This window comes from Pezoporus wallicus, unplaced genomic scaffold (assembly GCF_028554395.1).
Source record: "Pezoporus wallicus isolate ANWC-B61680 ecotype Strahan unplaced genomic scaffold, APGP_CSIRO_Pwel_v1 scaffold_2617, whole genome shotgun sequence".
Lineage (NCBI taxonomy): Eukaryota > Metazoa > Chordata > Aves > Psittaciformes > Psittacidae > Pezoporus > Pezoporus wallicus.
In genome coordinates, this window is record NW_026637592.1 from 889,867 (window position 1) to 911,281 (window position 21,415).

The 21,415-nt window shown below is 44.4% G+C and overlaps 2 protein-coding genes across 6 annotated transcripts in view; one reads left to right on the forward strand and one right to left on the reverse strand.

Annotated features, from left to right (window-relative positions):
* LOC130597707 (uncharacterized) overlaps positions 1-10,814 on the reverse strand; it is a 57,230-nt gene extending 46,416 nt beyond the window's left edge. The window contains exons 1-4 of the mRNA XM_057406471.1: positions 10,665-10,814; positions 9,667-9,901; positions 6,942-7,142; positions 4,273-4,376 (exon numbers count right to left, since the gene is read on the reverse strand). Coding sequence (XP_057262454.1) covers positions 4,273-4,376; positions 6,942-7,142; positions 9,667-9,901; positions 10,665-10,814 — 690 coding nt within the window. The remainder of the gene's footprint in view (positions 1-4,272; positions 4,377-6,941; positions 7,143-9,666; positions 9,902-10,664) is intronic.
* ESRRG (estrogen related receptor gamma) overlaps positions 6,960-21,415 on the forward strand; it is a 402,312-nt gene continuing 387,856 nt past the window's right edge. The window contains exon 1 of one of the 5 annotated variants that reach the window (XM_057406441.1): positions 6,960-7,120. In XM_057406441.1, coding sequence (XP_057262424.1) covers positions 7,119-7,120 — 2 coding nt within the window. In that variant the 5' untranslated portion in view covers positions 6,960-7,118. Of the gene's footprint in view, positions 7,121-8,045; positions 8,224-10,390; positions 10,457-21,415 lie in introns of those variants that run through there. The other 4 variants (XM_057406448.1, XM_057406457.1, XM_057406462.1 and 1 more) reach the window with 4 other exon arrangements.

The following is a 21,415-nucleotide window of genomic DNA, read 5'->3' on the forward strand; positions in this document are numbered from 1 at the left end:
AGATGAGCTAAAATACTTCCTAAAAGCTATTAACCTACTACCTTTCATAAGTACTCAACTCAGTGAAAATAAAAAACACCTGTTAAAATAAGTGAGCTATTACTAATACCCCTACGTTTGCAGTGGGGCTGACTGACATGAAAAATCAAAGAATTAAAATCGATAAGGAACTGATGGAAAACCCTATATTTTAATGAAAATTAAGAACAGCAGTAAATTAGGTAGGGGATAAATCTTGTGTAGCCATAAAATATTGCACACATACACACACACATACTCAAATTAAGAGAGCATTACAGGCTCTATAAACGTTTAAAGCCAGTAGGAAGCAAGAGAATGAAAGCTAATCACGCTGCTCAATACCAATCCCTTGCGCAGATGCACATACAGCCTTTAATTACACCATCTTGTACTTGGAGAGATGATGAAGAATTTTCCAGGAAAAACTGTTTTCCTCAAAAGTCAGACTATGTAACAGGAAAATGTTAGTTCTGAAGGAACTGGAAAGATTTTAGAAAACGAAGGGAAAGATTCTGTGCAGTTACAAAAAGGCAAGTCTCTGTGGTGTACACCTGAAATGGAGGTACCCCAGATACAATCACCAATAAAGACATGCACTTTGGTCTCTTCTGGGTCAGCACCTTATTCCCGTGTTCTCTGACACCATGGGCTTGTCCCTCTCCTTTTTTATCTCCCTTCTTCCCCCTTTTAATGAATAACTTTACAAAGCCTTTGTTTCATCCGTTCCTGTGCAATGGTATATGAATGCAATTTGACAGGGCAGGGGGACTTTTCTGCTTGATCTTCTTCACAGGTACTCGTTTGGCATTCAGAGTAGTATGTGAGCAAAGCTTTCTTCAAGTGCTAGTGTTCACTGTCAAGCTTACTTTTATGGGACTCTAGGTTTTATTTGGGGCACACAAATCCTAACCTGAACCCAACACTGTGGGTTTTTGGCTGTTCCTCTCCCCACCACGCTTAGCAAACATCTTTTACAACTTGAAATTTAAGAGATAGGATCATCCTATCCTTTTTTATAAATCTTTATTCCAAACAAATAGGTTAAAGTAAAAAATGTCTGCTAATTTTGGGTATCCAATTAAGGATATTGTCTACTTGACTTTTCAACTGGTTTGGCACTCTGCATCACTCGGTATAGTCAATGCACAGCCCAGTGGACTTTATCTGAGGTAGTGAATGATTCACTTCCACCTACCGGACCCAAAAACAACAAGATGGGTCCATAATATGAAAATCTCTGTTAACCATTATCTCATGAGGCAACTTGCCCCACATTATAGAAGCCTTGAGGTAAAAAGGGGATGGAAGCAAACTCCGTAGGCAAAATCCAGCTATTCCCTTGCCACAAAGCCCTGCTCTGTCTTCCTGTGATCCTCTACCTCGTACATGAACCATGCCCAATTCTGTGACAAATTAGACAGGAATCCAGTGAATAAAAACTACAGAGTTCTGATGTGTCTCCAGGGGAAGTGTACCTTGTGAGGTTTCATTTCTGCTTTAGGAAATTTGTGGAATAAAATCTGCGTGGCCATGTATGAGACTGAATCCAGGTGTTCTAAAACCTTCAGCTTAGTCATTTCCTCAACATCCCAGTGCCTGATTTCGTGGCTAGTGAGGTATATATAACGTTTCATTAGTTCAGAGGTGACACACACAAAAAAATCATTTAAAAAATATTTTGGATCATCTTGGAAATACTTGATTCTTTCTAAGCATTCAAAAGCAGCCTCTGTACCAAATAAAAAGCAATAACGATGCAGCTGAACTGCATCAGTTAAAAACAGCGAAATAAAACATTTTGACTTTCAGAATTCCTACCATGTTTGATGTGAAATTCAGCCCAGCTACTCCGGACATCCTGCAATTATTCACCCATGCTCTTGGCTGACAACATTAGTCAGTTTTACCATCCCTGTCCTCCTACCTCCCCTCCAGGCTCCTCAACCGAATGGTTCCTCTCTGCTTTCTCTGCACAACCTCTGTGTCTCCTTACCTAACCAGTCCCAGGGTCCTGCCTCCAAACACCAGTTCCAGTTCTTTCTCTCTTGGCTGCTTCTACCGTCTGCTCTGTCACATTGCTTTTTTCTCCCCGTTGTATTCATGCAGAGACCTTTCTTCTTGACACAACCTTCAAATCGGTCAGAGCTTGAAAGAAAGAAGATTCCTACCTCTGATTCTGCGCCAAAGCTCGGGCTCATGGGGGAAATTTGGAGGTGGGGATTAAAGGTGAAATCTGGTCTTACCACTTAAGCTTCTGTTTGCAGAGACGGCCAATCTTTAGCGATTCCTTTCTTCTGCTAGAATAAAAGAAATCATTACTGAAATTGTGTTCATGACAGAATGTCTAATATTCACAAGTTAGCCACATTTGGATAAATTTTCAGGCAGAGAGGGAAAGGCACATCTTAAATACAATAAAAGGTCACATTTTGAATCTGTGCTTCAAAGCCTGAGGGCAGCAGAGCATTTCGAAGGGAAAAAAAAAAAAAATGAAAAGTTTCCATTTTAGTCTGAGCAAAACTGTTTATTTTTCCATAACCTTGTTCTTGGAAATGGACAAATTGTTTTGGCAGGTATTTTCAAAATAATCTGCCCAGTACAGAGGGGATATCAGTTTTCAGCCTAAGTGATGATGTTTTTTCTAAAGCTACATGCCACAGAAAATATGGTCTCTGCTGAGAAGTGTTTGCCAACCCCAATACAGGGAACGGCAGCATGTCCACCTCGGAATATGGTCACAGATTATGTCCTCTGAGTACTTCTGATTTTCTTTCAAACATCAAATAGCTTCATGGAAAGGCAATAGTGTAAATGGCTCTGATTTCCCTATTTTAGAGGCAAAGCAACTAGAACAGGAGGAAAGGAGAAAAAAAAATCAGGGATAGTATCCAAACATTCTGATCTGATTCTTAGTCTGCCTTTATGGACCCGCTCCTGATGGGTGTTATTTGCGCGATGGTCTTCCAGCTGGAGTATTGTGGGTCTCTTTTACCCTGCGCAGACACACACATCAGAGGTACACCCCTTACATTCTTTCTGTGATTTAACTCTCTGTGATCAAGTTTTGGGGGCAGGAGGTATCTGCAAATCATAGTTTATTTCCACTAAGAACAAGCAGCCTCCTGAGTTCAGCTCATATGAGAATAAAAGCATACAAATCCCCTATTTCTGAGGCCCCTGCTGCAATGCCCTGTGGAAGAGAGAAGTGTGAGGGCTAGAGACGTGGCAGGGACCAGTGAGGAGATGGCCACTGCTGTTGCTCCAAGTACCCAGGCTGGGGTGAACCCCAGCAAAGGCACAAGCTGGAGACACCGGAGGCCTGAGATGGACAAGCTGCATTAGAGTCGATGCCACTTTCTGACTCACTTAGGAGAGGAGGAAACACAGTTAAGTGTTAACAGCAAATGATGAGATAGCCCCATGCAGACTGAGAACCTCTGCTTAAAACCACTCCAGCAGCAATAACAAATTCCTCAGCTTAAACTGCGGTCCTCTTCAGAGAAAAAAGAAGGGGAAAACAAAAGAGAGAGAATTGCCAAATAAAACTGCTGACTCCTATTTTCTTATCAAAACACCACCGTATACATCTTAACGGCCTGAAGTAAATCAAATGTGGGACCAGCTGGAGCTGGCCAGCTCTTGACCCTCTCTTGATATCAGGTGTGTGCCTGCACTCCTCTGGCAGATTAATTTATGATTTCAAGTAACTCAGACCCCCTAAAACTTTCAGTGCAGCTGTTAAGATGAGGCTGAAGGTTTTCTTTGGAAAGCATTGCTGCTAGAAGTTGGAGGTCCACAGACTGATCTGTGTCAGTACCTCATATGTATACATACATATATATGAATATCTGTATATATCTAGATATCTGATTTTTAAACTCACCCACAATGTGACTATGGGACAAAATGTGGAGGCATGGCCAAAGCCTGGATGCGTGCTCGGCAACTGTCAGTCTGCTTTTGTGTGTGGATCTTACTTTTGGGGATGGAAGTAGAGGGGGGAAATGGGATTTGGAAGTGTTTATAGCAATGCATCCCTAAAGAAACCTTCCAGCTCAATAAAATAAGGGGGGAAGGTGTAGGAGAGTGTACAGAGTGCATGAAATTGAGAGCAGTTCTTTCAATTCTACCTGCCTCGTGCGATCTGCAGCAGCATGCCCGAGTGTGTGTGATCAATATAATCTATTGCAAAAGAAAGCCTAGGAGTTTCTGTGGGGAAAAGGGTTTAGAGAGAAGCTCTTTAATTATTACCTGTGGAGAAGTTAAAGTATAACTCAGTAGTAACATACGCCAGTCCTTGTACTGGCTACAAGGGACAGGAGGAGTACAAGGCAGGCATCTAACCTGCCTGAAGTCTGTATGGGAATAAGAAAAATAGAATTAATGAAAAAACACTAATTTAAAAAGGAAGGGGAGGAAAAAAAAGAAGACGACAAACATAAAGCGTTGGTGAGGAGAAAGTAGGGAGAAAAGGAGGTGGTATTTCAGGCCGATGACCTCTCTTTGTGCTTCACTGCGGGGAGCACCCACGTGTGAACCGGTGCTTATAAACCCGAAAAGCTCAAATCTTCCGCCTTTCTGCCACGGCTTTTCCCTCGCACACGCTGCGGAGTGGCTCCGATAACCACTCCCCGCCCTCCCCCTCGGGGCCGCCGCCAACAGCGCAAGATGCGCGGGGCTGCGCGGTTGGCGGCGGCCCCGAGGGGGAGGACAGGGGTCGGGCTGGAGCTTCACCCCAGGGCTACTTGCGCATTTTTTCCCCCTTTCCGGGCTCACACCCGCCCTGAAAAGGGGAAAAGAGCCCTGGAGCTTGCAGGGTCCGGCGCCGTGAGTACCGGCATAACGCCTATTGTATTGTTTTGAGGTAGTCTGCTTCTTCAGCAGGTCAGCGCAGTAATCAAAAGTTGGTCTGGATTGCTTGCTTGTAATCCCAAGCGCGCGATAAACAGCTAAAACATGTATTTATTTTAAGGCATCAGAACGTAAAACCTTAGTAGAAACCCCATTACTATTAACTAGGAGCCGCGCGGAGAAAATCATGAGAGATATTATTAAATATGGGTCTATTTTTGATAAGTGTCCTGCGAAATTGCCCCAAAATGTGATGCAGCAATTTGATTGATTTCTTTTTTCCTTTGGCACTACAGGTGCTAGCTCTGCCTTCCCTTCATTTCCCACACCATGTATATTAAACAGGGAGCGAACGCCGCTCCGTTGTCGGCGGTGACCGCCGCCTCCGCCAGAACGTTTTTGCTCCTCGGTGTAAAACTGCGAAGTGGGTCTCCCTCTAAAACCCTCTACCTTGGTTTTTAAAATTAGCTCATGAGCTAAACTTTTGCGAATCCCGTTTCTTAAAGAACAATTTTAAAATGGGGGGGGAATAGAAACAAACTCGGCTGTCACGGTATTAACATTTCTGTCTGTCTCAGGCCACGCGTTCAGTAACTTTGCCTGGATCGGGTCCTGTGTTTCAACAGCCGTCCCAGCCTCCCGACTCTTGGCAGGCCCTGGGGTTTGCTGCCCGGCGAATCCCTCCCGCATCCCGCATAGCACGGGAGCCTGTACTTCCCGCCCTGCAATGCAATTTGTCCCATTTCGGGAGAGAACTAGTAACTCCTGACGTTATTTAGTGCAGAAAAGAGAATAAAACCAGGCTACGTCGAGCCGCCGTCCCCATCCTTCCCTCCCCGAGATTTTACTCTTTCTTCTTGGAGCATTTTCTCCGCTTCCAGGAAAACACAAATCACGGGTTTGCTTTCCCCCCGTGCGATGCTTATCGCCTCGGTCCCTCCGGAGCAATAAACCAGAGAAACCCCACGGAGCCGGGCTGGGCCGAACCGGGGCAGAGGCAGGGCTGCGCACCAGGGCGGCGGGAAGCGCCGTGATATAAGCCGAGCCCTGGTCTCCGTGTTACCAGGAGCGTGTATATTTTTATCTCTCCTTTGTAGGATACAGAAGGTGAATAATGAAATCCCGCTGCTAATAGTTTATGAGCCATGAGATTGGAAATGTGTATGGACAGACCTGCTAAAAATCACTTGCGAGAAGCCGGGAGCCCGGCAGAGGAAAGGATTTCACATGAGCTCAGGGAGCTGGGCGGGTAAGAAGCGGCGAGAGGAGGGACAGCCTCCGGGAGCCTTCGCCCGCGGAGAGGAAGAGGAGGGGGGGGCTCAGCTAGTACCGGCCCCCCGGAGGGGAATGGGACAAGCCCGAGGCGAGCTTTCGGGCCGGTTCGGGGGCAGCAGGGCTCTTGAGCAAACGCGAGAGAAGCCGCGTTTAGCGGCGGTTGGCGGCAGGTCGGGGGGGAGCAGAGTGTTTCACGTGGCATTCTCACGAGTGGGTCCATGGCAAACACTTCATCCCTAACAGAGTAACACATGCACCCCCCCCCCCCAATAATTCCGACCTGTTTCCTGTTCCCTGCTCGCCTTCAAAGTGAGGGCACATTCAGGAAAGCCTGCCCTCCTCCTTCACTTCCAACCGATACCGCGTGGACCCCGCTTATCTCCTCCCCAATCCCCCCAAAATAAAACCTCAACCAAAAATAACCCACCCGCAAACGCACCATGTTTCCAGTTTGGAGTTAAAGTCGGTGCTAATCCGGGTCAGTTCCTGCCCCTGGCTGGGAAGACAGGGAGGGAGGATGTCACGTATGGGGGGGGAGGGGGGGGGAGGGGGGAACGGGGAACGACACACAAAAGCAACCCCCCAAATAAACAAACAAACAAAAATCTCTCGCACGATCACGATAAAGTGAAATTCCTTTCCACACACCCACAAGTTTAGCTCTGTTCGCTGCCTGGGGGGTTTTAATCTTGCAAAGAGAAAGGGGGGCTCCCTGCGCAAAATTACGCCTTCTCCTCTCATTTGTTAGCTGATTCCATCAAAAAGTTCGCTATTTATAGGCTACACACACGAACCTGGAGTAATACAAACCCTCCCGTGTTGATCCCCTCGCAAAGTGGCCGGTCCTGAAGCATCTGATCGGGTTTGTGTGTGAGGGAGGGAGACCCCGGAGAGAGCTGCCCTCCTAAAGGAGAGAGAAGAGCTCAAACTGAGAGACTTATTAATTGCCCAGAGCTGCTCTGCCACCAGCCATGTGAGTACCCAGCGACGATCACCTTTTGCACAGATGGTCAGCGATCAGGCACAGACACTTTCTGTCCTTTTCTCCCTCCCCTTTCTGTTTTGTTTTTTTTTTCTTCCTTCTAATTTCCCCTCCTGTGTCCCTCCCTCCCATATTTTCTTCTCTTATTTTTTTCCCTTTCTCTTTTTAATTTGAGATTTCACGGCTTATTCCTCCCGAAGAGAAGGAATGAAACGTAGGCGAGCGCGGGGGAGAAAATGTGCCGGAGAAGAGGAAGGAAGGAAGGAAGGAGTGGTGGAGGGAGAGGAGGAGGAGGGTTTGTTAAGCGATCGTCTTGTCCCCTGAGTCCTAGCCGGCTGGGAATTAGTAGCAGAGAGATAACGGAGGTTGCATCCCTGCCTCTGCCTCCGCTTTTCTCTTCCTGGAGCGCTCAGCCCCTCTGACGGTTATTACCCCGGTATCAGCGCGGGTAACGAGCTGTGTTCGTCAATTCCCACTTGGGGGAATTATCAGGGAAATAGAACATAAAAATAAATACGAACAGGGAGACAGAGCGCGGGGTGAAGGGGCTTGATCGCTCCGCGCCCAGAAGTCACCGGCCCAGACGAGCACCCCGCTCCTTCGGGCCATGCGGGAGGCTCTGGGGAGCGAGGGGCCCCCGCGGACCCTTCCCCGGTGGGGAGGTGCGAGCCCTCGGCGGGGCTCGGTGCAGGAATTGGAGCCCCACGCAGCAGCCATAGCACGTGGGTTTAAGAAACTGCACAGATTTGGTTCGAGAAGGTGGGGGGGGGAAGATGGGATCTGTGATGGGAAGGAAAGGTGGCTGTCGGACAGGTAGGTGTGCTGGTTTGTGGAGGAATGAAGGGCTGGGAGACTCTTGCCGTGGAAAGGAGGGGTGTGGGCAGAGAAGGCTACTTGTTTCCAGCATGGAGATGTGCTTTTCTAAACCAAACACTTTGAGCTCCAATCACACACTCTTAGGTTAGCGTAGCGTTAAATTAACAGGGTCGGGGTTATCGAGGGCATTATAACGTGTGCCCGGGATGTAACCTCTGCTCGTTTATACACAAAGAAGAGGGAGAGACGGAGTTACACCTGGAAAGCCAAAGAGCACCGTGAGTATCGGTATTTGTTCCTCTCCCTCTACACGCCTGTGAACAAAGTTCAAAGGCAGCCGGTGCGGGTCCGCCGCAGCCCTTTGCGACCTTCAAAGGCTCCAGCGCAGCTGAGACTGGCGCTGGGAACCTCCGGCATAGCCCCTCGGAGAGAAGAACTTGAGGTGTCTTGGTCATAACTTTGCTGCTTTACGTAGGAAGGTAAAAAATGAAGGGAAAAAGAAAAAAAAAAGCAGTGACTTGGATCCAGCGGTATTTATAGGTGGCGGCAGCGCCTCCTTTTCAATAGGCAGCCGTGGAAAAGAAGCGTCAGAAAACTGGCTGCTTTATTGATCCAAGGTGCTTGGACGTTCACAGCCGTGCGAGCCAGGCTGAACCTACAAAGGCACAGCTCCTCTCTGGTTAGGCAGCGGGAAGAAGAGCAGGATCCGTACTTTGCTGTCCACTAGCTTGGGCACTGTTCAGTTCCCGAGCACAGGTATAGGAAAGTGTGCGATGGGAGACTTTCCCCTTGTCTTACAGGCAACGCACACAATACAGGGCACTCGCAGGGCTGAAAGTGGGCCAGGGCTGCGCGATAGGGATCAGATCAGACAAAGCAAAGGAAAGAAATCCAGTTAAAAATACACTAGTTGAAATCAGAGGACGAGCTTGAATGTTGTTTGTTGGGTTTTTTGTAGGGTTGGGTTTTTTTTTAATTATTATTATTCTTTTTTCTTTTAAACAAAGGTGCACGTTAGAACAAGCTGGAAGCACTTTGTGCCTGACTGTATCCCCCACGCCCATTGGAAATAAAGCAAGAAGCTTACTCTTTCTTTGCATCTTTAAAACCTTGTTTTAATTAGAATTGCTAAAGTAGGACACCCCGGTGGAGGATGTTTTCAAGTATCCACCTACGTCTCTGCTGTAAGCAGAATTGCTTTCTGCTAAATTGCTTGAAAAGCAAAATTCCGCCCCACCCCCAGCTTGTTTTGGCACCTACTCTCCCTTTCCCCCCCGAAATTGCAATCACTTATGAAAGGTTACTCCATTAGGAGGAAAAGAGAAACCCCAAACAGCCAGCTGTAATGAGATGAGTGGACTCCGAGAGCCTCAGCTTTGCTCTGTGCAGCAGGAAAGGGTTTGGGCACAGCGTCCCTCAGAACTAATGCTTTTTATTTTTCTCTATTTGAAGTCCCAAATTGGGCGTATGCTTGACCTTCTTTAATGTATGTGATTAAATCATAACAAAAACAGACTTCTCAGCCTCTCAGATTTCCTCACATACGCGAAACCATTTTACACGGAGGCAAGTAATTGAGTTTAGTTAACTCAGGGCACAGGCTGGGCTGAAGTTTGACTCGGGCTCCCAGCGCAGCTTCCAAGCAAACGCGTGTTTTAGCTGCACCTCACGCTTCTCCTTTGCCAGCCACAGGATTTTAGCCTGGTTTTCTCATTCCCCACCTCTGTTGACCTCGCTGCTGAGAGATGCTCGGGGCAGAGGCTTGCTGGACAGGGGGCTCTTCCCCGTCTCACTGGGTTCGGTAAGACCAGGGCTGGACCCGGACCGGCTCCTGGCCCGATTCCGCGGGCACCCCTTCCATCCCTGCAGCATGCTCGCTACTCGCTTCCACTCCCGATGAAGGACTAGATTAATTTCGCCTTCAGAAAAGTGAGGTTCTGTTAGCCCACTTCTAGCCTAAATTAAAGAGGAAGGGTAAAAAAACCTACAAACCCAACCCCTCTAAAAGTTTCTAGGGTAAAACTCTGATTTCCTTTAGTTCTTACTCCAATGAGGAACCCTGTCAATTAAGAAGAAGGATGATAACTCCTCGTCCTTCTTCAAAAGGTGATTGCAGGACGGCACTCGGTGCACGCGGTCCCTCGGTAACTGGATGACACGATCGCTACTCTCCCCGCTCGCAGCCGTTGCTTGCTTATCCCTGCCCCGCGGTTGAAGTCGGGCAGCATTGAGAGACCCCCAGGACCTCCCGCACTGCTACCCATCCTGCCCAAGCACACACACAAGTCCCCCCTCGCTCCCTGCCCTCAGCCGGGGTTTGCCCCTGGCTGGGCTCTCAGCATCTGCAGCCAGCATGGGACGAGCACAGCGAAAAAGGAGTTAATTGCACCCCCCCGCCCAGGAGGGAGGGCAGGGGCCTCATAGCAACAGGTAACGAGGGCACCTGCAGCTTTTCAGGGGTATTTAACTGCTAAGAGAGGGAGCAGGAGGTTTGCGAAAGGGTCTTTTTCGGTAAGAGGGGATCTGGGGGCGGGGAGAGGATCACCCATAAAAGGGTGTTTAGTGATAGTTGAACAAAAGTTTAACATTGAAGGGAATGCGACGTTTGTAGCTTCCTTGGGTTGGTCTCTTGTTGTTTTTCTCGTGGTTCCCGAAAGCCGCTTCGGCTCCGCGGGGTTGGGACCGGACGCGGGTTTCCCGACCCCCTGCGGGGACCCACCGAGGATGCTTCGTGCCCCATGCGGAGGGAAAAGTACCGGTTGCAGGGAAGGGGAGCGGTGCGGAGCACCTCTTCCCGAGTGATTTCACAGCGGCGCAAGCGAGCACTTCGAGGTCGGGCACAAAGCAGATCCTGAGCAAGCCCTCGCATCTGGTGTGTGTGCGTTGGAGGAAGGCTCCTACCCTGGGCAGGGGGCCCTGGGCTGACCCGAGCAGGGGGAGCTCCCCCTTTCCTCCTCTCCTACCAACTCCCCGGCTCTTTGTTCTTTGCCCTTTTGTTCTCCCTCTCCTCGGCGTGTGCCCGGGGTTTCCAGGGCTTGGAGATGAGGAGGAAAGTTGCTGAAAGCTGAGGAATTGCGATAAGTGAATGCCGGAGCAGGGAAAAGAGGCGGGGGAACGGGGGAGGCTTTCCTGGGGCTACAAGCCCTTCACCACATTCTGTCGCTTTGTCCGGCCCCTCAAGGGACCAGTGTGCCACTGTAGCTGGAGCAGAGAGGGTTGGGAGGCTCCCGTGGCCACAGCACACTGCTCGGGGACCGTGTACCCCTCGTCTCCATTGGAAAGCGTTCTGGTGGGCAACTGTCTCTTCTGTCCTTTCTGACAGAGAGAAAAATAACAATGGGTGAATATACTGCTGTGAGGTGAGGTAGCAGGTCATGGAGACGAACAGTTTCTGGATGTTAGATTTTACGGCACATGTATTGGCTCGAGTTGCACAAACTCAGAACGGATTTGGTTTCATAGCGTGCTTTGTGGTGTTTTTGCCTGCTTGCTAGACAGGGCTATGGTAAATTGCCGTCAGGAGTCAAAAAGTTGACACTTGCTTTCAAAGCAAATGGAATATAGTTGTAGAGCAGTGCTGCAGCTTAAAAGGCAGCTTTAGTGTGGTTAGTGGGAGAGCATGGTACGGTTTGGTAGTGACAATAACACTGAAACTTCCTTGGAAAAGGAAAACTTCTTTATTCAGTCCAATATGGTGTATTCTTACCTTATCTTTACTAATCGTTATTAAATGCTAGAGAACTACAAACTTGCTTTACCTTGCACTAAGAAATCACCAGTAATTGCAAATACCAGTTATCACAGGATTCTTCCCTCTCCCCCTCATGTATGAAAGTAGAAAAATACTTTATTTGGGTGGGTTCGGTATAAGGAAAGCTGATAAAAAAGGAAATTTTAATATGGTGTATTGGAGTAGGTCACGACAGGTTCCAGGCAGAGCCAGATCCAAGGCCTGAAGTCCAGCAGACATCCCTAACAGCTCCATTACGCTCCCACCTTTACAACCGAGGGCATAATGGATGAACGTAGCATTCTGAAATTAGCTGAAAAGCTGCTTGAATGTAATTCTGATATTCTTTATAATTGAGAATGACCATAAATATTTACTATTTTATGTATGTAGAGCTCCTATATTTTATAAATATTATATTCAGGGAACTTTTGTATAAGATAAAAAGGCTGAAACTGCTTCTTATGCTGAGCTCGTTTTCCAGAATTTGGACGCATTTTTCTGATATAAAACAAAACACACAAAGTTGAGAAATGAGGTGCGGTAAGATTGGATTTGACTAAATACATGTCTCAGGCCAGCATTGTGCCTATGCTCGCAGGGATCATACCATCCTTCTGGCAGATGTTAAACCCCAGGATCAATTTTTCAAATGAAATGGGGTTTGATTTGACGAGACATGGGGCCTGTTATTCTGGCTTTGTTTTTCCCTGGTGTCGAGGGTATGCAGTCCCAGTGAGAAGTCTGGGAACCTCGCGACTGGCAAATCCAGCTTTAGGCATTTCAAGCTGGAAACTCAAATACAGAAGCTGCCCTTGAAAACTTTGACCTTTATTATTTAGGACCGTGGTTCACAGTTTAACACAGCGATTGGTCATTGGCAAAGTAGAGAAAGATATAGGCACTGTATTGGGTGCTTTGGTGATGGTTTGATTTTTCTAGCCGAATGTCTCTCAACACACAAGTCTTAAATGCAGAGGCCACATGCATTACTTACTATTCTGTTTATATCTCAATCCTCAAACATATTGCTGCAATATCCAGGTAAATATGTTCAGTGCCACTTACAACAAGGAATCTGCCTTAAGCAATACTATAATCAGTAATGGTTAACGTTGCAGAGAACAAGAGTTTTTGAAAATGACTTACCACCACATGAGTTAACAAAGGTACAGCTGTAACTGTGTTTAGAACTAAATAAATGTAGACATCAGAGAAGGAGAATATAAATTTAATTGGGAAAATGGACCTTATAGAATGTTGTGTATGATCGATAACAGTTGTTTCTATCTTGATAATGATGTTTAGAGATGTTAGTGGGTACTTATTTGAATAGAGGGCTTCTGCAGCATGAGAAAAGTGCATTTCTGACTCCAAAGCGCTCAGTGAAGGAAGGCTGGTTGCATTCATTCACGTTAATTACTTCTGGTTTTGCTCATGCTTCTTACTGACATATGTAGTTTCTTCTCAATAGATGAGGAATCTATACGTACCTTAAAAAAAAATCAAATAAACAACCCCCTACTACTTCCCTTGGAAACTCTGACATTGAGTATGAGTTACTAAATATTGCACTGGATTTCAGAGGGCAAACCTAACCACATAAAGGTGGTTTGGGGTTTTGTTGTCTTGGTTTTTGGAGCAGGGGACAAAGCTGTAGTAGTTTGCTAAACCACTGGGTTGTTTAAACTGTCAGGGAAGACCCTTTAACCTCTAAATTTTTATCACCTTTGTCTATTGATAAATACTTACAGCAAATGGTGGGGGGAAAATACACTGCTTTCATTTTTAATTCCCTCACACTTATTATAACCAAGCAGTTCCAAACTGCATTGGTGAAGAGGAATAAAATCAGCATAGGGAGGAAATTAAAAATGAACACCTTCTGCTTTATGATAGAAACCTCTAGGCATAGGTGTGAATGAATACTGATTCATTTATATAGTTCTGAAACGGAAAAGCCTTACATTTACAGCAAAGGTAAGCAGCACATTGTTCTGTATTTAGCAGCTGTTGGTGTGCTAACTTCAGGAAAACAGGGAGCAGCAATCCTCTTGACATCCATGAAGAGAATCAGATATTTGCTCTCTTTTTCTGTCTGGAAATAACTATGGGAGTTATTTTGAGAGTAGAGGGTTAACAACTTTAATATTTCACCACCACCACCAAATGCCCATGCTTTACTCTATCAGTATAGACTGAAGTCTTTAATACAAATCTCCATCTTTCAAATGTGTTTACTACGTGTGTAAAATTACCACTTGCCACAGTAAAAAGTGGTACATGTTGGCTAAGATTCGGTTGCAGAATAAATAGCAATTTAGATTATTATTTCTTTTATGTCGGATATGGAGAGACCTGGTGCTCATTTCATCATACAGGCATAGGAATGTGCTTAGGATGTCAACTGAATATAGTACATGCATTTGCAACAAAACCTGGTGATAATGACATGTTTTCACCTAAGTATTTAATCTATTTACTCTTAATAGAGCAATAGTAACAAACTTAGAAACTACTTCCCCATATTTATATTCTTCCACAACAGACTTCTTACTCCAAGCACAAAAATAAGCATTCCTCTGTATTTTCTTAGTGACTCATGACCCTAAGGTATAGTACTGGCATAATACATGCAATCTCCCTCCCTCAAAATACTTGCAGGACTAGTATGTTATTGCCTATGCATGGCTTTTTGAACATACATCATTACTGCGTAAGTGATGCTGGCTATAAGCACAGAAAGAGAAAAAATGAAAGATCAGTGTAAACATATTCTAAGCAACTGATTAAGATAAAGGATCTGCTCTGTTTCCACTGCAGTTAACACCAAAACTCGTGATTCTTAATAGCTTCCTCTTACTGTTTGGATTGTGGAAATGCTCAGAAATCACAGCCAGCATTTTGGTTTTGTTTGTGCAGCAACACACAGAAGTAACAATCTTCTTTGTTGAAAGCTGTGGGCTTGGGCCTTATTTTTTTCATAGAATTCTACTTAGTATTCTTACATTATTATGTAGTAGGAGGTTTGCAACCCCTCTGAAATGAGTTATCCATGAGTGACATATTTTTATATTTTTATATTTAAATATTTTATATTTAATTATTTCAAATCTTAACCCAAAATCAGGGTAAGAATTATTTTTTTTAAACTCCTTTTTTTTTCACTTAAAGACAAATCCTTACATTGGTGCCAGTCTAGGGAAGCTGCCACTGAACTGTTGCTAAGTTTAACATCCATCAATGAAGACGATTAAAATGGATAACGAACTTACACATTTTCTTCCAGTCAGGAAAACATTCAAGTAGAACTGAACTAGGCAATTCCATGAATATGCCTATCAGTCAACACTTTCTGAACAAATCTCTATTTAACATCTTTTTCTTACCTTATTCTTTCATATTTTTATACTCAAATTTATAATTAAAAATATAGATCTTTAAACAAGGAATAAAAACAGTGTAGATTTCTGAATTATATATTACAAAATCTTTTTTCTTGGATGTCTCTGGATGATTTTCTTCCCTCCTCCTTCCCTATTCATCTTGTCCAGTTGAAAAACATTGGAAGTAGTATATATTTTACAGTAGGAAACAGAATAGTGACTCCTCCATGTTCAAAGGATACTCAAAGATCTTCATATAATGGCTCTGCATCACTAGAAAACGTTAAATATATTTTGGCTGATTGAATCATTTATATATGGCAAAAAATACAGTAATCCAGTGATGGTTTCCAGCGACACGTGGAAATCAAGTGATTTTGCAGCTGCACATGTACTGCTACTGAATCAGGTACTTTAGGGACAGGTGGTGTGGTGTTTTCAGGGAAAATACCAATAAATCAAGCTTACACTTCTAACCTGGGTGATACCAATTTCTGTATACTCGGCAGATAATTTTGTGCTCTTTCTAATCTGTAATAACACTAATTGAATGGCACAAGTAAGAGAGAGAGAGATGTATATGTGTGCCATAGATACTTACATATGTGTGTGTATATATATCGCATCACAGTCAGGGAAAAATATACTCAAGGAGACAAACTTGCTTTAAAGGAAGTGCCACATAAAAGAAGAAGTTTATGGTTTGGAAGTTGTGTGTCTTGGTAGAATGAAGAAATTATTTAAACTGACATAACACCTTCCTTACTCTATGTAAGGAAGGATCACTAGTAGTAAGTGAGAGTGACTATAGGGACTGGATTATTTCTCAGTTCCTTTACCCATTACCTAGCAAATACATTTTTATCAATATGCCAAAATAAAAATGCTTTAGGAGGAAAAGTATACAACAGACTCAATCTTTTGAGGTTGGGGGTTTGGTTGTTGAATGTTTCTTACTACAGAACAAACAAAATATGGGGGAAATAACTGAAGAATTGCGGTGGGACTGGCATAGGTCTTTCCTCAACTGGAAGAAGATGCAGACAAAATCACTTGTCATTGGCATGCTAATATCTTTAGAATCACATTGAAGTTCACCTGACCTGTAAGTTTGGCATTGCAGCCACCGAAATCCCAAGATTCATGTTCCACAATCTGAAACGTCTGCAACCATATCTAAGTTTTATTTTTATATTAGAGCTTTATTTTTTTTTTTGGGGGGGGGGGGGGTGGGGGGGTGTAAAACAGATGTGATAAACCCGTGATTGATTACAATACCTGACATTTAATGAATGGACTTGATTTATTAATCCAAGGGATATCAAGGGCATAACCCATACTTTCTTATAAGAAAACTGGGGCACAGAGAGAGTAATGACTCTCAGAAGCCCAAGTTCCCAATGATATGTTGGTGATGGATTTAGGACTACACAGCAGGTTGCATACATGTGCTACATACATGTTGTAGCCTCATAGAGCATATGCATTTTATGATGCCTTGACAAACTACTAAAACCTTGTTTCAACTTTTTTCTTAAGAGCTTTGTGATACTCCTTCTTCAGTGTCAACTCTTTGTTCATTAAATGTCTATGAAGCTTGTACCTTATGGTCACCTGCATGAGGACTCGAAGACCTGTTTGTCTTTCCAGTATTCAAATAACTTCCTGAATGTTAACTCCTGCATTCCTATGTATAACAGCAGAATTACCTGAAATCACTGGAATTGCTCTTGCATAGCAATTTGTTGCGCTGAACCCATAGGGAGGAAAACCAGCATCCCATATTGTACATCCTCTGCAGCTGCACAAAGCCAAGAGAGAAAGCTAGGGCACAGTGGAAAATAGTGAGAATGACCATTTTCATTTGGCTTGTACCTAAAGAACTGTCCCAGGAAGCAGTGTGTACTGCTAGAATAGAAGAAACTTGTTTCTGGATGTTAACTCTAGGTAGCCCTGGTAACTTAGTAATGTGATACTCTGTCTGCACAGACAGGGATGTAGAGCAACAGTCTCCTAATAACCGGAAATTAATACACTAGTGGTTAATAAACCATGGTTTCTCTTCTGTAGTCTTAACTGGACACACATGTCACAGGGGCTCAGAGCAGGGGTTGGGTGAAGCCTGAGAGACACAGGGGGGACCACTGAAGTTCTTGGGATGGCTCCAAAAGGATGTGGATGTGGAATTTGTGAGCTAGTGGCTCTAATCCTCATCAGAAATAGTAGCAAAACATTATGGTGAAGTCTTCTAATTAGTGAAATTGCTCTATTGCAATGAGCTGTACCATAGTAATCAACGGTACAGTGTAAAAAACTGTGCTAAGTAAAATTAGCCTTGTTGAAATAAGAATAATGGACCCAACTAAACTTTGGGTAGCTTATATAAAGAACAGTATTAGTTGGTTAGGAAAAAAAAAAGGTTTATGAGTAAAAACTGTCAGGGAGACTGATGATCTTCAGGTCCTTTCCAACCTGAACTGTTCTATGGTTCTGTATTAATTCTCCTGTAACTAAGATGAGAACCGGCTTCAGTGTAAGGTCGTTGCTGGACACATGCTTGAAGTTACGTTTTACATACGCTGTGTAGTGGCTGTGTCCACCAGGACGCTAACATACTCAACATCAGGTGGAAAGCTTTCGGCTAAATAAGAGGCATGCTTAGTCTTCTCCTGGAAGGAAGCAAAGGGGGATGCAGAGGTGTTTGCAAGGGAATCAGCTCCCCATCCTTAGCTCTCCTCGATGCCTTCCCCTGTAGAAGCCCACTGGGAGCATGCGCTCCAACTTGGCAGCCTGAAGAGTAAAACCTGGCTGGACACCAGCTCCCTCCTCCACTGCCTGATTCTCTGTGCAAGAAGGTAATGCCAGGTGGCCATGGCTGTCCTCTTTTCTTGTCTCTTTTGGGGTCAGAGCTGCCATCTGACCAGAGGGGTAACACAGGGAAGGCTGATCCTTTTCATGACCTATTCAGGGTTATGATTGCCTAGCCCAAAATTGAAAAGAGTACTCTGCAGTGGGTCTCCTTGTTTTGGTGAAAATTGCTGAAACTCTGCCATCCGCTACAGAGCAAATTAAGACTGGTGATATTTTGAAGCATCTTTTATTTTCTGTTTCATTATCTACAGGTAGATATATACAGATCTGGCGACAATCCTTTATATTCCTTCCTGAATCTTCTGAGAAGACAAAAACAAGACCAAAAATTATCCCTCTTTCACTAAACTTCTTAAACTCTCAAACCCCACAAAAAATTCAGATCATATTAGATGACATATTCTTATAGAGATATAGATAAATTGGTATATATTGTCTTAGATATGACAAGGTTTTCAGCTTTATAAACTTGATGTCTGTAAGCTTTAAAAAACTACTTCAAGAATGTAATGGAAATAGCATAGCTAAAAAGGAAATAAACACTTGCCTCTTTGGCAGAATTATCGCTACCCTATGCGAAGCAAAGGCCTCTGTGGCTGGCTGCCTTTGCTGCAATTACTGGTGTACTTTCTTCCCAGGATATCCTGTTGTTTGTCACCCTCCCTCTGCAATCTTTGTTGTTGGGGTTTTGGATGCAGGAATTTAATCTGATGAAGTATTTTGTACAGCACTTAATAAATACACCTTCTTCCCCTAAACAATGCTACTAGGCTATAAATACCTAATGAGAACACATCTTTGGTGGTGTAAATCTGGAGCAGTTACCCTTATTTTTGTCAACATTTCTCTGCACTGATACTGGGGCAACTCTGTTGGGCCTGACAGCAGCAGGTCTCTTGCCCTGTTATTTGTGGCATGAGAGAAGGAGCTGGTATTGTGCAGCTTGTTTCTGCATCCTTCTCATCTCACCTGCATTCTGCTAACCTCAGCAGGAAAGAAGAGCATAGCATACAGCTCCTGGTAGCAGTAGGCCCCACTAATTCCTGCACTGCCTGGAGATTATCTTCTGCCATTAAAATTCAGTTGTTTGCCTTCAAATTTAGACATTCACCCATGGACAAACACCCATCATGTAACTTGTCCCCCTCTCCCTGGGGGTGGCAGATTAGTACATAAAGAGATGGAAAGGTTGTAGCTCTAATAGTGGCTGGAAAGATGGAGGCAAGAAAATGAGCTGCCCTGAAGTTAAGGAGTAATCCACGTGGCTCCAACACTGAAATATATAATAATGTGGTTGTAGGATTTGATTGCCAAAGATTTTGCATTCGTTCTGCCTTGGTCTTGGCTGTGTAAATATTTAGAACTTTTTACTTTATTGCTTTGCTGTATAATACAACTGAAATCCTAGAATCATAGAATGACTTGGGTTGGAAAGGACCTTAAGATTGAGTTCCAATCCCCTGGCATGAGCAGGGATGCCTCACACTAGACCATGTCACCCAAGGCTCTGTCCAACCTGGCTTTGAACACTGCCAGGGATGGAGCATTCACAGCTACTCTGGGCAACCCATTCCAGAGCCTCACCACCCTCACAGTAAAGAACTTCCTCCTTATATCTGATCTAAACTTCCTCTCTTTAACTTTGAACCCATCACCCCTTGTCCTATCACTACAGTCCCTGATGAAAAGTCCCTCTTTCAGCATCCTTGTAGTCCCCCTTCAGATAATGAAAGCTGCTGTGAGGTCTCCATGCGGCTTCTCTTCTCCAGGCTAAACAGCCCAACAAATATCATAGAAAAATGCAATTTTTTAATCAGAAATTGAACACCAAATCCCCAGCCAGTATGAATTGGTATGAGTCCACTGATTCATGAAAGCTATGTCAGCTTTCACTGGCTGCATAGCTGGTTTCTAGTCTGTGGCTCTAACCAGTTAATTACTGAAGAAGATTTCACCATACCATGACATGCATATACAGTAATGGAAATCAGTGTTCCGACTGGTGTTAAGCAGTTAAATGTAAGTAAAAGCATTCTTCTATAGAATAATCTTTTCACTCTTCTCATCATTTTTCATCATGAACAACTGGGTTAAAACTGGTGTCCTCTCCTTCCCATTGGCCTCCTGACCACCTGCTGGAGGCCTTTAGCTGTAAGAGGAAGGATGGGCTCAGTATCAGCACATTTCATTTAGGTCTCTAGAAATGAGAACCTCTAACACACCAAATGACCAGGGAGTGTTTCTAGCAGGCATCCCAGGGCTGTGAATGCAGCCTGGGACCCTGTGGTCCAGCAGGCTTTGTCACCCTGACTGATGCTAAGGAAGTCCTCCTTAAGAGCTTCTGTACACCATTTTCTACTTGTATCTATCACATCTTTGCAAGTACAGCTCTTTGCTTGTGCCTGGGGATGTTCCTAGGCTTTTGAAAAGTCAGAAGACTCACAAAACTTCTAAAGCTGGGTAATGTCAATGTGCTTCAAGCAGTGTCTAGATGGAGTTGAGGTAGTTGAGGTCCTTCAGCCCAAAATTGTTTAAGGTCCAATATTAATCTATTAATCTTTTGACTTAACATGCCAGGTGAAGTTCTGAAACCTCAGGGAAGGCTTAATTCACACAAACAATGCTGGGGTTCCCTAATGGAGTGTCACAGGTGCTTCCTTCTCAACTCAACAGTATCAGTTCCTCTGTCTTTATATAAAACATAGCAGCTAAAGAATTCAAGTTCGTGGATGAAGGGTTTCATGTTTCCTCCTTTTCCAGTCTATAAACTATTCTATGCATAGGCTTCTTCTGCTCTTCCTTTTGAAGCTCTACCATCAGCATTTAAGGTTATCCAGGCCACAGAAAAGAAGCAGCAGAGGAGCATGACTGTAGCCTCCTGTGAGGACACTGAGTTATGTGGGATAATCCTGGATCTCTGGCTTTCAGGACTCCTTTAGCATTTATACATTAAGAATGAAATACATTAATGGGCTTTTGAGATTCATGAGCTATGACCTGAATCATAGACAGAGCCTATCTGCCATTAAACATAATACCTCCTTGGCAGCCGTTCCTCTTCTGAAACCCCTGGCTTTGAGACCTGTTTTGGAAAGGCAAAAGTCATGCTGAAAATCTTGTAGTCAGTACCTATCTGAATCAGGCCTATCATGCTGTTTTGTACCTGTACTTTCCTCAGTAAGTCATATGTACTTTGCACGTACATTACTTAAGTGCAGACTGCTGGTTATTGTAATATTTGTGTAGCGTGTGAAAGGGGAAAGGGCTTAAATTCTGTTTGTATTTTAAACAACTGTCTTGGCAGATACACAGTCCAGAGTGTTTATATTTTTCATGGAACGCAATGTTTGTGACTGATGTTAAACCAAGAGGAGCAGGTATCAGATATGGTCGAGTAGGTTCTAGAGTTGGTCTGGACTGGGTCAGCCTTGCACTGCAGATGGCTGTCAAGGACATCTGGAAAGGTGCCACTCAGCACTGTAC